The sequence below is a fragment of the Ischnura elegans genome, chromosome 8, assembly GCF_921293095.1.
Source record: "Ischnura elegans chromosome 8, ioIscEleg1.1, whole genome shotgun sequence".
In the NCBI taxonomy this organism is placed as follows: domain Eukaryota; kingdom Metazoa; phylum Arthropoda; class Insecta; order Odonata; family Coenagrionidae; genus Ischnura; species Ischnura elegans.
The window spans coordinates 102,596,262-102,612,315 of NC_060253.1; the positions used below are offsets into that span (position 1 = coordinate 102,596,262).

A 16,054-nucleotide genomic window follows, 5' to 3' on the forward strand; every position below is an offset into this window, starting at 1 on the left:
TTAGATCATGGGTTCCCTTGGTCTAATTGTCTCCTGAGTGGATATAAGTTGGTCATCTGCCACTGGGAAAGCATTTTGAGGGGACAGCTTATTTGTGGAACTGTAATGGGATGCGAATTTTCTTGTGCATTTGATTGTTAAGTTAAAAACCCCGGTATAAAAGGCCAATGATGCTGTTTTCGGTGATATAAGAGTATAAAAATAAATAAATAAATATATTAATCTATTACATTCAGGACCTAAATATGATTTGCATTGAAAACAATCATGAAATAAAACATTTGTGGAAAATTGTCAATAAATTTAAATTTACTAAAATGACTAATGCCACGCTCGTATAGCAATTAGTGGGACCAGGTTGTTGTGATGGCTAGAGTGTTGGCTTCCCACCTCATGGGCTCTGGTTCAAATCCAGGTGGTGACATAGAATTTTCAGATCCCTGCTTGAATGTTGTCCATCGGATGGGACGTTTGGCCAATGTCCCCTTGGCACCTTTCGTTAAGAGGCTATTGATGACTCCGGGTCTCTCTCCACACTTCCTTCCATGCCCTTCCCTCATCGCACCAATAACTTCCTTCCCAAATGGTGCAAATCGGTCACCTAAATACCATGCAATAACGTATTGCATTAAAAATTGTTTAACTCTTCATTGAATATGGATTTTAGCTTCTGAGTTTTTCATTTCATGGCTTTTTTTCAAGCCTGAAGTGTTTTTTTTTTACCTTTGCCCATTCATGGTGAGTGCATTCAGTGGCGTAGCCAGGAATTTCGTTCGTGGGGGGGGGGGTTCAAAACCAGGGGGGAAATAAAAAAAAAACAGGGTACTAAGTAATGGGTTTTAAAGTAATTTTAATACTTTTCATAATCGAAAAAAATCCATTTGCTAAAGAAATATTTTGTAAAATCATGATTTTTAATATTTTGTTTTCTTTTATCAAGGAAAATAAGTGTGTTTTGCCCCCCTGTACCTCCCCCCTGGCTACGCCACTGAGTGCATTCAATTGGGAGTGGGGATTATTAGTTGGGGGATATCAGTGTTTTAGGATCTTTTTAGATTTTTTGGGTTGAGGAATACACTCAGTTGTATAAGTTTAAGCATTTGAAGTGGTTTGTCATTTCTAGGGCTTTACGTATTTGCTTATCTCCTTGAGAATTTGGTCGAGATAACTTGGCTTACCTGACCCCGTTGATTTTGAGCAGGGACGCCGACTCACAAAAAATATTGGGGGGGCCCAAACCGGGGATCTTTCACCGGGAAATTTTATAAGTAGTGAGTTTTAAGTTTTTTAAGCATTTTCGAAGAGTCATATGATCAAAATTAGAACAATGAGAACTCTAATCTCGATATCTGGACACTCCGGGGAAAATCGACAAGCCTGACACTTTTTTCCTCACACCCATAACGAATTATTGAGGGGGCTCGGGCCCCCTCAAGCCCCATGGAGTCGGCGCCACTGATTTTGAGTATTGAGTCCTCTTATTTTTTTACATTCATCGCTCCGTGCATTGAGGTGATTCACTGTATTTTTCCGCCCTGATATTGTGCCGTCTTCATTTTTCCTCGACTTCATTCGGGGAGGGCTTGGAAATGGAATTTCTCCTCAACGTCCGACAGGAAGAATATCTCGAGGGATTTCCCCCTGAAGGACGAAGACCAGAAGGGACACGTTGAAAGTTTTTTTTAACGGAAGTAACTCTATATTTTTTTATTTTTTTTATTATCTGGAAGGGTCGAGAGAAAAAATATCGCCTCGGATGTCGGGGTCAACGGGCGTATCTGTGGTGGTGATGGAGCACTCTTTTCCGCGTAACAGGTCCACGTCGGGAAGGAAATACATCGCTTTATTAAGTCTTGACCCCCCCGGAGGAGGGCACCCGCCGAAGGGCGGACTTTCTCGCCCGAGGATCGGACGTGGCTTTTGACGGACGGAGGCTTGATCCCGAATTTGGACCATCCTGAGAGATACCGGGGGGATAAATGGGGAGGCGTACCCTTGCTGAAGCCCTCCCCCCTCTCCCGTTATCCTATCCGGAGAAAGAGCCTAGCGCCTGTAATGCCGCGGTGGAAAGAGGAAGGGGCAGGACGAAATTCCTCGAGTCTATGCGGTGGTGGTATTAACCCAAATCTTTTTCGTTCGGAGCGGCGCACACGTCATCGGCGGCTTTTCAGAGCTTTTCAGGGGGTCCCGCTCTAAAGCCAGAAAGTGGCGAAGGGACTTCGGCTCCGAAGGTATCCATGTTTTTTTTTATATATTTTTTCCTCTCTCCCGGAAGACTCGTAACGGCGACGGCGTGACCTTACCGCGTCAAGGTCTTGCGCTGCCGTCCATTGATGTGCAGTGTTCGCATGCAGGAAATCTTAAAGCGGTGTCAGCATTCATCTACATCTACATAATACCCCGCAAGCCGCCTAAAAGGCGTGTGGGTGTTAGGACACCAGCCATATATACACATAAAAAATTAAGTGCTCTAACGAAGTTGGGACTAGCGTCTATTAAAGTCCTTTATGGTTCGGGGAAAAAAAGGAATTCCCATATCTATCTGTTTGGCAAAACATCTCTCTTAATTTATCGCTTCTATCGGACCTGGAAATATAGTGTGGCTCTAATATTATGTTCTCTGTGTCGCTCTTAAAGTAATCCATTCTCAATTGTTCAAGTATTAGGGTGGGCCGAAAAAAATTATCAGGATCAACTTTCCCCAATGCGGGAAAGTTGCGAGTTTATATGAGGTTCATAGATCCGAATTTTTTTTTTTCAAAAATTGGATATTGTTAGCCACTGCCGACTGAGCCCTAAATTTTAAATATTCGGAAAAAACTTGTCATAGGTATTTCAATGAGAATCGAGTTCCAATGGATACCAAGCCACAATAACTACGGCCGCATCTGTAGTAAGAAGCTATGACATTAACTTTCAGCATTATAAATGGAATTTCTTGCTTAACAAATGTAATGTACGGATTTACATTGCTTGGGATTAAACAAAACATTACTAATACACGCAACCCATATACCGCCCTTCCCGACGCAAATTTCTGGCTACGAGCCTGCAGGAATGAAAATAATTATAAAAAAGAGACCCAATTAATTATCGATAAAATGTCTAAAATAGTTAATTTTAACCTCCCACCTTAGCTTTTCCATGGTATTTTACAATACATATAAGATGTGAAACTTTATCTGTGAGATAGCAATTTGGACTTGAAATGTGCTGTATTTGTAAAGAATGTTTGGAATCCGTTTATTTTTATTTGATATTATTGTCAAATGACAAATGCGGCAAAGTTGCCGACTTTTGTCAGAGTCTCAGATCAGAAATTTTTTCATTTTCGGGTATTTTATACCCCTGCCGCCCAACTCCTAAAGTTTAACATTTTGCGAAAATTCACGATGAATTTCGAGGTAAACACCTATGGATAATAAATCACTACAACTAAACTCGTTTTACCAATGTACCATGATGAATGTAGCATTCGAGATTATTTTGACGAAGTTAAAGTTCTGAGACCCTGATATAAGTTCGGCAACTTTCTTGTATAGGGAAAATTTGTTTCAACACAGCTTAAGAAAACTGGATGGTAGGTATTGTTTGTTATTTTCCTTGCCATTGGCTACTTTCAAGAGATTTATGGTCTTTTCTTCAGCAAATGACCATTCCAAATCGAGTTCCTCCACTTCAAGTTGTTTTCGCCGCTCCTCAATTTTCAACTCCGTAGTTGCGCCAAGTTAAGTAATGTTAAGTAGGACGAATAGGGCTTTATGATGTCCGAGAAAGCCAGCGGTGCTAGTTTGTATGAGAACGGTGATGCCTTGGTGATGACCAGGGGTGGATTAAGGGGGGATTCACTGGGGTCATGACACCCCCCCAAATTTTTTCAAATTTTTTTATATTTATAAGTTTAATCATTTTTTATCCTTGTAAAGGAGTAAAGGGAGTGTATATTTTAATGTTTATTTGGCTACAAGTCGCAGACGTGAGAGAAGTTTGAGTTGTATTTATCGTAGAGCGCAGCACTCCCTACTGTAAAGACGTCCCTTTCCAGTGGTGCCGACTTACAAAAAATATTGGGGGGGCCCAAACCGGGAATCTTGCCCCAGGAAATTTTATAAGTAGTGAGTTTTTAGTTTTTAAGCATTTTAGAAGAGTCATTTGAACCCTGATAGAACCCTGATAACTCGAATCTCGATATCTGGACACTCCGGGGAAAATGACAATCCTGGCACATTTTTTCGTCACACCCATAACCAATTTTTGAGGGGGCCGGGGCCCCCTCAGGCCCCATGGAGTCGGCGCCACTGTCCCTTTCTCCCATATTCCATACTCCTCGAACCCAGGTCTTGACCCCCCCCCCCCAAATTTGATGCTGAACCGTCTCTGGTGATGAACTTGAGCGTGTTGTCAAGTATATCGGTTGTCAACTTGGCCAATATGGCTCTCTTTTCCACTTTTAAAGCGAGTTCTAGTCGTCGCTAGGCGTCATTTTGGCCACTTCTTTGTGAGATTGAAAATGCGCAAGACATCTGATGGTGCTTGTTCTGACGAAGTGGTGATGATCTAGTTTTGTTCATCTCTGAATGTTACCTAAGACGTGAGATATTTATAATTTTTTTATTCCGAGCAAGGCACATATTGGCCTTGTTCAACAAATTTAGCAATTACATGTGCTCATTGCTCATTGGCCGGCCTTGGTGGCGCCGGGGTAAAGTCCCCGACTGCTAGAGGTCGCCGGTTCGAATCTCGTCTGGGTGGTTTGGCCACCATTAAAGGCATGGATATATGAGATTTTCAATCAAGCTAACTGTTAGAGAGGATTATCTAGTCCTAAATTCGCTTGTGAAAAAAGATATCATTACTAAGCTCTGGATAGGGGCAACCTACCCTAGCGGGACTCGAGCCCGCGGCCTCTTGTTTGGCAGACGAGGGCTTTACCCCACCGTCACCGAGGCCGGCGCACATGGCCGGTGTCATTTATTACGTATCTTAATGGAAAAAGTCTCATTTTTGACCTAACTTCAACCAATTTACCGCGAAAAACTCCGTCATCGTCCTAACCAGGCTCATAGCCATGGGGGGGGGGGGGGGGGGGGGCGGGCTTTCGCGCCTATCTCACCCCCCTAAATATTTTCCCTTGTGGCGACTACTCACGATACATCTAATGACGAGACCGCCATCCCATTGGAATCTACTTAGTCTGCTACTTCATTTTTCGATATATTAACATTTCATTTCGATAACATAGCTACAATTTTATCTTCTGACGAGAATAAAATCTTATAATGTTAGTTAAAAATCTCCTCATATCTCCTGAAGACAACGTAAGAAAATCCTAAGCCATCACACCCTCAGAAACGTCTGACGTAAGAATATTTGTATTCCAATGGCGGATTTAGGGGGGCACGTGCCCCCCCGATGCTCAAAAGGTAGACGATATTTAAATATAATTATTAATAAATTTTATATTTTAATTCAAGAGTTAAAAGTATATACATATGAATAAGTTTTATGTTAAATTTAAGAGAATACTTCGTAGAGTAATTGTTGCATATTGTATTTAATTCCAAAAACGAGAAGACCGTTTTCCTGCCAGTCCCGGGTGCCCCCCCCCCCCAGAAAAAATCCTGGATCCGCCCTTGTTGTATTCAAGTCAAGTAAATCCCTCCCTTCTTTTTAATTTTCTCTGTCCCAAGATTATAAAAGCCAAAACACGCAACAACCCGGTCCGTGACAGAAATGGTCGTCGAGGCGGGCAAGAAAAAATTTGAATCCTACCTCTCTAATTGAATAATATCACGGGGATAGTGTAGAATTATTCAATCCTTGGAGAGGTCCTTAATCGTCGTTGCACGCTCGAGAGCGTGAGAGACATCTGGTGCCCGCATCTCGAAACACTCGACGTCTTGCTGCATGTGCTACCCGCGGCAATTTTACGAGTGGGAGAAGGTCGTGCTTGAAATTACGCCGCGAAAATTATTAAAGGGTTTTGTGTGCACCGAGGAACGGGGGATTAGGCGCTGGATTGTTTGGAGCAATTTCGCTTTTCGTCTTTTGGGTTTCAATGAATTGGGAGGGCGAGGTTTACGACTGGCGTGGATTTTGCGCGGCTCTCTCCGTATTTTTCACTTCCTTCCCTCTCCTCTGGGATCCTGAGATCGTCATCATGGAAGCCCGGTCGTAATTCCGCCGTATTAGCGTTTGGCTTCGAGTTGTTTAACTGATTTCGTGCCGACTCAAGGTAGATCCGTGCGCGCCGGCTGCAAGAATCGTCGGCTCCGGTGTGGCGGTGTTTTTTTTTTGATTTTCCGTGCACACCTCTGAATACTCCATTGAAAGAAGGACAAAGAAGTAGCTTTTCAGGTGGAAAATAATGCAATTGTGGACATGTTTTTTGGAAGTCAGGGGAACAGAAAAATCTGTTATTTTATTTGTAAATTTAGCTGTTTAGTTTTAATGGCTATGGGCCCGGTTAGGACAATGATGGATTCCATTATGTTACGTGGTTAGAATTTGGTTTTTTAAATGAGATTTTTCTATTAAGATACATGCTTCTCAAGTCTTACATAACAGTCAGAGGTATAACAGCAGACTAGATTTTCATCATTTCGTCAAAACAAGCACACTCAAATTTCCCACTCATCTTCATTCTCACAAAGAAATGCCCAAAAGGATGCCTGACGATGCCTACAAGATACACTTATATTACTTTGTTGTTCTACTGGTGGTTAAAAATTAATAAAACATTTATTTGAGCATTTTTTATGGCTCAAACTTAACAGTTAAATTTACGATATAAAGTAACATTTTTTTCTGTTCTTCTGACGTCCGAGTAAACATACTCACAAGTGCATTCTTATCGACCTTAAAAGCTTTTTCTTTGTCTTTCAACACATAAAGGTTTCTCAAAAATTTCTCGAGACAAAGAACTATGCCAGGTTACTATGTACATATCTTGAATTTAAAGAACACTCCCTAACAAGATACTCAGAAGGAATGGATGGTCTGCCTAACTACATTATGTTCAGACCTTGGATCCTTGCAAGGCTGGGGTCCTGGCAGGGATTCCTGCCCTGGCATTTGCCCCTGGTTAGTGTGGTGGCAAGTGTTGGTTTCTCACCCTACTGGTTCAAGGCTCAAATTCTGGTGGTGACGGCATATATTTAACAGAGAACAGAAACTGACTAATTCCTGCTTTAGTGCTTCGTGGTGCTGCAAGTAAAGCACTGTGTCAGTTGGATGGAACTTTGAGCTGTTGTCCTCTTGGCACCTTCATTAAGAACAGGATAAAGGTGATACTGGGTGCAGGGTTAGTGGCACAGCAAGAGGGGGTTTTGGGGGATAAAACCTCCCCCAGAGCTCAAAATTTTTTTAAGTTAAATCCATTTTACTTAATTGCATTAATATTACTTATAGAATTTTGTAAGGATTTATAAAATATCTCTCAGAAAGCCATAAAACTCACTATTTATCCTAATTTTTTCTGGGGAGGGCCCCCCCCGCACCTACCGCTTACCCTGGCGGGTATGCTTAACCCCCAGACACCCCAGTATTAGTTGCGCCTAAAACCCCTCCTAGCCTTATATCCCAGCTGTGCCCCTGATGCTGTGTTTCTCTCCACCCCTCTTACTTCTGCTTTCATTTGGTGCAAACAGCCTAAGTTGTTGGTCGCCTCTTCCTAATACAATACCATAGCGTACCATACCAGGTGAGGGTAGAACTCACTTTAGACTTTGGCATAGGCATGTTGTACTGCTCATTCAGGATAGGGGGTCTGCTCCTTACCGTGTGCCGCTTTGCACTTGGAGAATTTTTATTTGCTGTGGCTGGAGCCGTCATTTGGAGTATGAGCTTATCAGCAGCCCAGAACTCGATTGAGTGAGCAACCAAACTCCTCATACCAGTGAGCTTTTAAATTGAAATGACACTGTCAAGATACTTTTGTATTGCATGAAGAGTTCTAAGGATCACCACCTGATCAGGAACTGCATTACTGCTGACGTTTTGATGTCCGAGTGGGTCATCGTCCTCAGGGCTATGAATCAGAGGATGATGGCCTAGTCAGACATGAAAACATCAGTAATAATGCAGTTCCTGACCTGGTGGTGATCCCGAGAATTCTTCACGCAGACTATTTGCTGGGAAAGCACTAAATCCTGCTTTTCTATTGTTTTATTGATATCCCCATAAGAAACAATTAATTATAGCTTATAGGCATATAGGAGTATCTAGTAGATAGCTTTGTTAAACCAATTTTTGGATTATTGACTGAAAATATGAAATTTATGTACTACTATCATCAGTTTACTTCAATAAATTATAATATTGTGATGCAGAAACTAATTCATCAAGTTATATTTGTCACCATGAATGTGTGTAATTTGAATTTCTGTGCCTTGGAAAAGTACTTTTGGTTGAACAAAATTCAAACTATAATGTACTACTCCACCACATTGACAGACTATTACAGCACGCCTTTAAGACTTAATTGATTGTAGCATTTTAAAAAAGATGTTCTTATTCTAATCTCTCCCTCTTTTTTTTACTTTTCTTATACATTTAGCGGTCAACATGATTCTTGACAGTTTGGATGACATTCACTGCCTTCAAGAAGGAGCTATTCCAGCACCAGCCACCAACACTGCCTGTGCTGCAAGCTCTCGTGAAAATCATTTCCTCCAAGAAGTGTTGGAAGATAAACAGCTACATGCCCTTCTAAATGTGAGTGTGTTTTCTTACAATTATTTTTTCTCCTAAATAGAATCTTACTGTATGCGAATGTTTTTATTAATGTTGTTAATTCTAGGTCCTAACACAATTGTTATCTATAATTGTTGTCTCGTGGTCTACATGTTAAAATTTCAACGTTTGAGAAAATAAATGAAGATTGAGATATTTTCACATTAAATTTAAAACAAGCAAAACTGTGGAGCATTCTTTTTTACATAAAAAATCTATCAAATATACTGATATGTTTTTGTACATTGTACTTTGTACATAATGTTAATTTATGTTAGAAGGGATTTCAAAACACATCAAACCTGTATTAAGCACTTTCATCATACTAATTTACTGAAAAAAAACTTGAAAACTAATGAAAATAATGGTAATGTTATCTCATAAGTGATTGGTTTTATACCATTACTATATTTCAAGTATGAAGTATGTTTGATGTGTTTGAGAAAAGTTTCCAACTGGATATTTTTCAATTTATTAGGTATGTCATACTGATTCTTATTGGCTTTGTTTTCAATTCTGGTTCTAAGTTCAAGAACTAATGGAACCAAGAAGCAATGTACCATACCAACACAGCCCTGTCTTGAATACATAATACACTTTTTTTTTTTTTTTTTTAAGTAAATGAAAGGTCGTAGCACTTTTCCACAAGAATTTTTAATTCGTACAACGCGTTTCAGCTCACTGAGCCATCATCTGGTACAAGACGCTTGAACACATGTGAAGATCCCTTTTATACCCTTGAGAGAGGAGAGTATTGGAGAAGGAGAGGATTTGACATCTTTGAGGATGGGGGGGGTGGGAGCGGGTGTACAGAGTATAGACAATGGGGAAAGATACAACTACGGGATGTGGAGAACCCACGTTGGAGGGAGGGTTCTGGTCATAACTGTAAAATGACGACACGTGCGGAAGACCATAGCAAAACAGGAGGAGGGGGTGTTGAGAAGAGTGAAAAAAAGGGGGGCTTAGGGTAAAAAGAGGCCGCGTGTCTTTTGAAAGTGAGAGGAGTAAGTAGCGACGCAGGAAAAAAGGCGGGGTGAGGAGTCCCTTTGGGTTAGCTGAGAAGGAGTGAAAGTTAGCGGGGGTTCAAGGGAGGAAATTGCCAGGAATAGAAAATGGTCAAATGCGTAGAGAGGATGGGCGGACGGGAAACACCCCGTGGATGTTGGGGCACTTAAGGCGTGGGTGAGGAAAGAATTTCACCATTTGTTTTGGTGAAGGGTATCTTTAGGAGAGGGGAGTGGGTGAAAAACACTTGCTCATTCATAAGCGTATTCAAATCACTTTGTACAATTTCAAATTGCTCAAAAACATCCAGTCTTGTACCCTTACTTTCTAAATGTAGAATTTCAGGTTTAAAATTACAATAATGTAAGGTCTGAAGAAGGTGTTTAGCGAGAAGTGACGTTTCATCTCCATTTTTCCAGCACCGTCTATGTTCTTTCATTCTGGTAATGAAACTTCTGCCTGTTTGGCCGATGTAACACATGTTGCATGACTCACAATTAACCTTGTAAATGCCAGATTGATTGATTGAATCTATTTTGTCTTTGTTGCGGCACAAAACTTTACCAAGAGTGTGGGGGTTATAAAAAGAGACATTGAATTTATTTTTGGGGAATTTGCGAGCAAGCCTATTTGAAAGATCCCCTACAAACAATAGCCGGCACCATTTTTTGGATTTCTCAGTGATGAGGGGAAGGGAGCAAAGCTGTGAAATAGCTCGCGTTTTTAACTTTCTTTGAAGCATTTTGGTAATGATGTTTACACTATAGCCGTTTGAAACTGCAATTGACTTGATATTAGAAAGTTCACTATTGAAATTCACAGCACTTAACGGTAAATTCACCAATCTATGCAACATGGAATGAAATGAGGATAATTTCTGGGAGGTTGGGTGGCATGAGTCACTTGGAATGATTGTATCACTATAGCAGGGTTTTCTATACACACCAAATTCATGTTTGTCACCAACTATGGATATGGAGAGATCAAGAAAGTTTATTTGTTTATCGGATTCTATTTCCACTGTGAACGTAATGTTGGGATGTTGGGTATTTAAAAGATTCAGAAATGTATCTAATTGTCTAGCACTTCCGGTCCAGCAGCAGATGATGTCATCAACATAACGGTACCAGTAGAAGATGTTGGATAAAAGTGGATGTCTGGAATCAAATAACTGGCATTCTAAATTGTCCATAAATATTTCAGCTAACACAGGTGAAAGAGGGGAACCCATGGCAAGGCCGTCTGTTTGTTGATAAAAATTCTTATTATACAGAAAATAATTTTGGTTCGCACATAGTTCCATGAGACGGTGAAGTTCACTAGACACACTGTTGTCGATGTTGCAGTCTTTCAGCAAGTCTCTCGTAAGTAACAAGGTTTTCTGTACAGGTACAGAAGTAAATAAATTTTTTACATCAAATGAAACTAGCTTGGCGTTTGGAGGTAACGTGAAGCTTTCAAGTTTCTGTGACAAAATGATGGAGTTCTTAATGCTATATTTTGGAGAAAAACCAGACAATTGCCTAACTCTTTTTATAATCCCCACACTCTTGGTAAAGTTTTGTGCCGCAACAAAGACAAAATAGATTCAATCAATCAATCTGGCATTTACAAGGTTAATTGTGAGTCATGCAACATGTGTTACATCGGCCAAACAGGCAGAAGTTTCATTACCAGAATGAAAGAACATAGACGGTGCTGGAAAAATGGAGATGAAACGTCACTTCTCGCTAAACACCTTCTTCAGACCTTACATTATTGTAATTTTAAACCTGAAATTCTACATTTAGAAAGTAAGGGTACAAGACTGGATGTTTTTGAGCAATTTGAAATTGTACAAAGTGATTTGAATACGCTTATGAATGAGCAAGTGTTTTTCACCCACTCCCCTCTCCTAAAGATACCCTTCACCAAAACAAATGGTGAAATTCTTTCCTCACCCACGCCTTAAGTGCCCCAACATCCACGGGGTGTTTCCCGTCCGCCCATCCTCTCTACGCATTTGACCATTTTCTATTGCTGGCAATTTCCTCCCTTGAACCCCCGCTAACTTTCACTCCTTCTCAGCTAACCCAAAGGGACTCCTCACCCCGCCTTTTTTCCTGCGTCGCTACTTACTCCTCTCACTTTCAAAAGACACGCGGCCTCTTTTTACCCTAAGCCCCCCTTTTTTTCACTCTTCTCAACACCCCCTCCTCCTGTTTTGCTATGGTCTTCCGCACGTGTCGTCATTTTACAGTTATGACCAGAACCCTCCCTCCAACGTGGGTTCTCCACATCCCGTAGTTGTATCTTTCCCCATTGTCTATACTCTGTACACCCGCTCCCACCCCCCCCCATCCTCAAAGATGTCAAATCCTCTCCTTCTCCAATACTCTCCTCTCTCAAGGGTATAAAAGGGATCTTCACATGTGTTCAAGCGTCTTGTACCAGATGATGGCTCAGTGAGCTGAAACGCGTTGTACGAATTAAAAATTCTTGTGGAAAAGTGCTACGACCTTTCATTTACTTAAATATGTCTAACTTCCACCAATTGAAGCCTGAATCTGTTGAACATAATACACTGGTAGGGGATCATTGTGCTTTAATATTATGAAAGTATTACTCTGGTTTAGGTAGGTTTGCATGTGGCATTTTGCAGACCATCACAGCCCATCTACCCTCCCAACATAGACTTTGGGATTCACAATAAGGGCTGCTTCCTTCACTCTCTCCCTGTAGCCTATTCTCTTACTTATCTCTCCCTTACTTATCTAACACCCATCCCTACTATTTTTGACATCCTCTCCCTGCTCAGTCCATCCCATTCCAAACTTTTTATCTCCTCCGTATCTCATCTAGAAGCTTCCTCTCCTCACCCACCATGTCCAGCACTTTGTTGTTCCTCTTCTTTTTCTCCTCACTCACATCTCAAATGCCTCCAGTATTTTCTTGTCCTCCTTCCTATGTGTCAATGTGCTTGGTGCTTTTTGGTATAGAAAAGTTGATGCTTGAGGAGTATGAGAAAAGGCATGAGGCATTTGAGATGTGGATATGGAGGAAAATGAAGTCGCTGAGAGTATATGGAGAGGAAAAAGGAATGAGTATGCACTGGATATCATGGATGGGGAGAAAAGTGTTGAAGAGGATATCAGGTTGTAGCTGGGTGGAGTTGGGGATGATTGAAACTGCGATGAGTCCGCGGATAGAATGAAGTGCAAGCAAAGGAAATCAAATGGTAGGAAAGGGAAGGAGACCCTAAGCTATCCCTATATAAGTAAAACCCATCTTAAAATAAGTTCTTTTTTTCCCTTATTTATTCATATCACTCCCCGTTGACTGATCATATGTGGTCTTCTTTGCAACTTACCTGTGTGACACACTCCCTGCCAGACCTCAATGGAGTATCTATTACATATTTGCCAAGGATTTTAAGCAGCAGTTGAATGGGATGCTGTATGGTGTCTCACAAAATGTGATTTGAATGCATATCACGTGCTTAGGCTTCACTTGGTGGACCCTCATATCTTATGTGCTAAATGATTCACTTAGTAATATAAAAAAAATTATTGTTCCTACCCAGGGTTTTGACTAGTACATGTATAGTCATCATCAAACTAGTTGAAACCCTGAATCTGAACAATAAAAGTTTTTGTGGAACATTACTGAGTGATTCATTTAGCACATTGGTATTTGAAGTCATTATAGGCACCATATGGCACATTAAGCACTGGATAAGGATCTTCATATTTCAACCTTAGGGGACTGCATAGAGGGCGCCCAATCCCATTCCATCGGTGGCCGAGTTCTGCTGCCACTTCGGTCGCATTTTAATCGCTTCTCAACAATGTCCGCGGCACGGTAATAAGTGCAATCCAATCCTATATTATCCAATATTTTCCATTATTATGGTTGGAATTGCGAGGAATATTGCTGAAAAGCTATGAATTGGTTCAATAACATCATCATGTAGATAAACTTCGGTTAACACGTCTAATTATACCTCATTTCCCTGTCAAATTCAGATCAATTTGACCATCAGAGCAAGGGCGTACCCAGGATCATAACTAGAGGGGGGGGGGGCAAGTCATGGCCTAGGGGTGCGCAAGCCAAGGTCTAGGGGGCGGCAAGCCAAGTTGTGACATTTGAAAAAAATAGTTTTATTTTAGTTACATATCTTATACTAATACATATCATTTTTCGTGGGTGTAAAGAAAATTTGTTGATTACTTCCATTTCAATTCAGCAATGATTTTGCTTTAAGGCTTATGCGATTTTTTGCTTCCAGGAGGGGGGGAGGCAACTGGCCCCCCAGCCTCTCACTGGGTACGCCCATGCATCAGATACGCGAGTGGCGACTTCCGTAAACCCATTTAAATGCGCGGTTGGCGACAACACATCTAGAGGCCGACTTGAGGGTCCTTTATTGTAATATTAATGTTTCAAACTACCACAATCGGCCATAAGAAATAATGTTGTGTTTGTGTTAACCCTTGCTGTTGTGGGAGCGCTCTTAGCTCTCATTCCCCCTGAATGCGCCCGTTGTGCCACTAACTGAAAGCGTGCCTTGTTTTCGCAGCTCTACGACCGCATCGCGACGCGTGCGGTCACTGCCGTGGGGAGTCCGAGCCGCGGCAGCGTGGTGGCCCCCCTGCTCCTCCCCTCGCCGCGCCACCACCCGCTCCCCCCGGCCACCCCCCCGCCCCCCGACCCTCCCCCGCCGCCCCCACCGCCGGACGCCGTCCCGAGGCGCCGCGACGCCCTCGACGCCCTGCGGGACCTCCTCGCCTCGGCGGCCGCTTCCCGACGCTCCACCACGGCCCCGCGCTCCAGGACGCGCGCCGCGCTCCACAGGCCCGCACCCGACGACCACTCCTCCACGCTGCTGGCCCACTCCACCACGTCCCTCGGGCTGTGCCCGGAGGCCGACGCTGAGGAACTGCGGGACATCCTGGCCAAGCCGCATGTCAAGGCAAGTCGCTATTCTTTTGTTTTTCAAGACTGTCTTTTTTTAATGAAAAACTTATACTTTGTGGGTAAAGTTTTCTCGGGATTCCCACCGGGTTATTTCTTTCATAACGACCAACGTTTCAAGCTCCGTCTCGGCGGTCATCATCCGGGCTGAGCAGTGGCGCCGACTCCATGGGGCCTGAGGGGGCCCGAGCCCCCTCAAAAATTCGTTATGGGTTTGAAGAAAAAATATGTCAGGGATGTCGATTTTCCCCGGAGGGTCCAGATATCGGGAATCGAGTTATCAGAGTCCTAATGTTGATCATATGACTCTTCTAAAATGCTTAAAAAACTTAAAACTCAGTACTTATAAAATTTCCCTTGGCTATGATATTCAACCATGATGATGAGCGCCGAGACAGAGCTTGAAACGTAGGCCGTTGTGAAAGAAATAACCCGGTGGGAATCCCGAGAACAGTTTATCCACATAATTCGCCGGGAAAGCATCAAATCACATTTCAAACTTATACTTTGTTTTTCCGCAGAATATTCTATTAATACACGACCATGGTTTGATAACAAATTCTGTGGAAAAAGAAATTTTTAGTTATCCATTCAAAATGTTCAGCAAATTCCACCAGTTATCGCCGTAAGCCAACAATTGCATGCCTATTTTCGGGGCCGTTCAAGTATTGCGTAGGACCAATGGCGGATCCAGAGAGGGACTAGGGGAGGCTTTTGCCCCCCCTTGAACATCCAATTTACGCTAGTTAAAATGATCATTTTTTTCGGTCGCCCAATATATACTGGAGAGGAGAGTGCCCTTGCCCCCCTTGTCCCTACCCTGGATCATCTGCTGCGTAGGACTACGCGTTTATGGCCTTTTTCCGCCCACTTCTCTCCTTGAGCTAGGGTTCATATCGGCCAAAGAAGCCAGGGAAATAAAAATAGGGACTGGAAATCATGGAAATGCCAGGGAAAAACTCCAGAGGAGAGAAGAAAGCTATGTTGTAGTTGAACTCGGGCTGTACATCCGGTAAAAGTCTTCAGTGACGGTGACGTTTCGAAAATTGAGTCAGTTTTCGTAACTAGAAATGCCTTTATAGTAATTTTGTGACAATTCTTATCACTTCACTAGCCTTGAAGACGTTAACCGACTCGGTTTTCGAAGCGTCGGCATAAATGGAAAATTACACTCGGTGGACAGCCCGAATTCAGGTGCAAGATATCATTCGCCGGAAACGACGAGAAGGAAGCTGTGGATGAACGTTCAGAGTGTTTTTTTTTTCAGCATACGAGCAGTGAGGTTGGCCGTCTTTGTTGCCGTCTTTAGTCCAGCTTATAGAAAAATTTAACAATGAATATGTGGTCGGTATAACGTAGG

At 42.2% G+C, this 16,054-nt stretch overlaps 1 protein-coding gene across 1 annotated transcript in view; it reads left to right on the forward strand.

Moving 5' to 3' along the window:
- Positions 1-15,399, forward strand: part of LOC124164475 (peripheral plasma membrane protein CASK-like) — a 527,806-nt gene extending 512,407 nt beyond the window's left edge. Inside the window, exons 10-12 of the mRNA XM_046541802.1 lie at positions 8,558-8,715; positions 14,300-14,692; positions 15,361-15,399. Coding sequence (XP_046397758.1) covers positions 8,558-8,715; positions 14,300-14,692; positions 15,361-15,399 — 590 coding nt within the window. The remainder of the gene's footprint in view (positions 1-8,557; positions 8,716-14,299; positions 14,693-15,360) is intronic.
- The last annotated feature ends 655 nt before the right edge of the window (positions 15,400-16,054 follow it).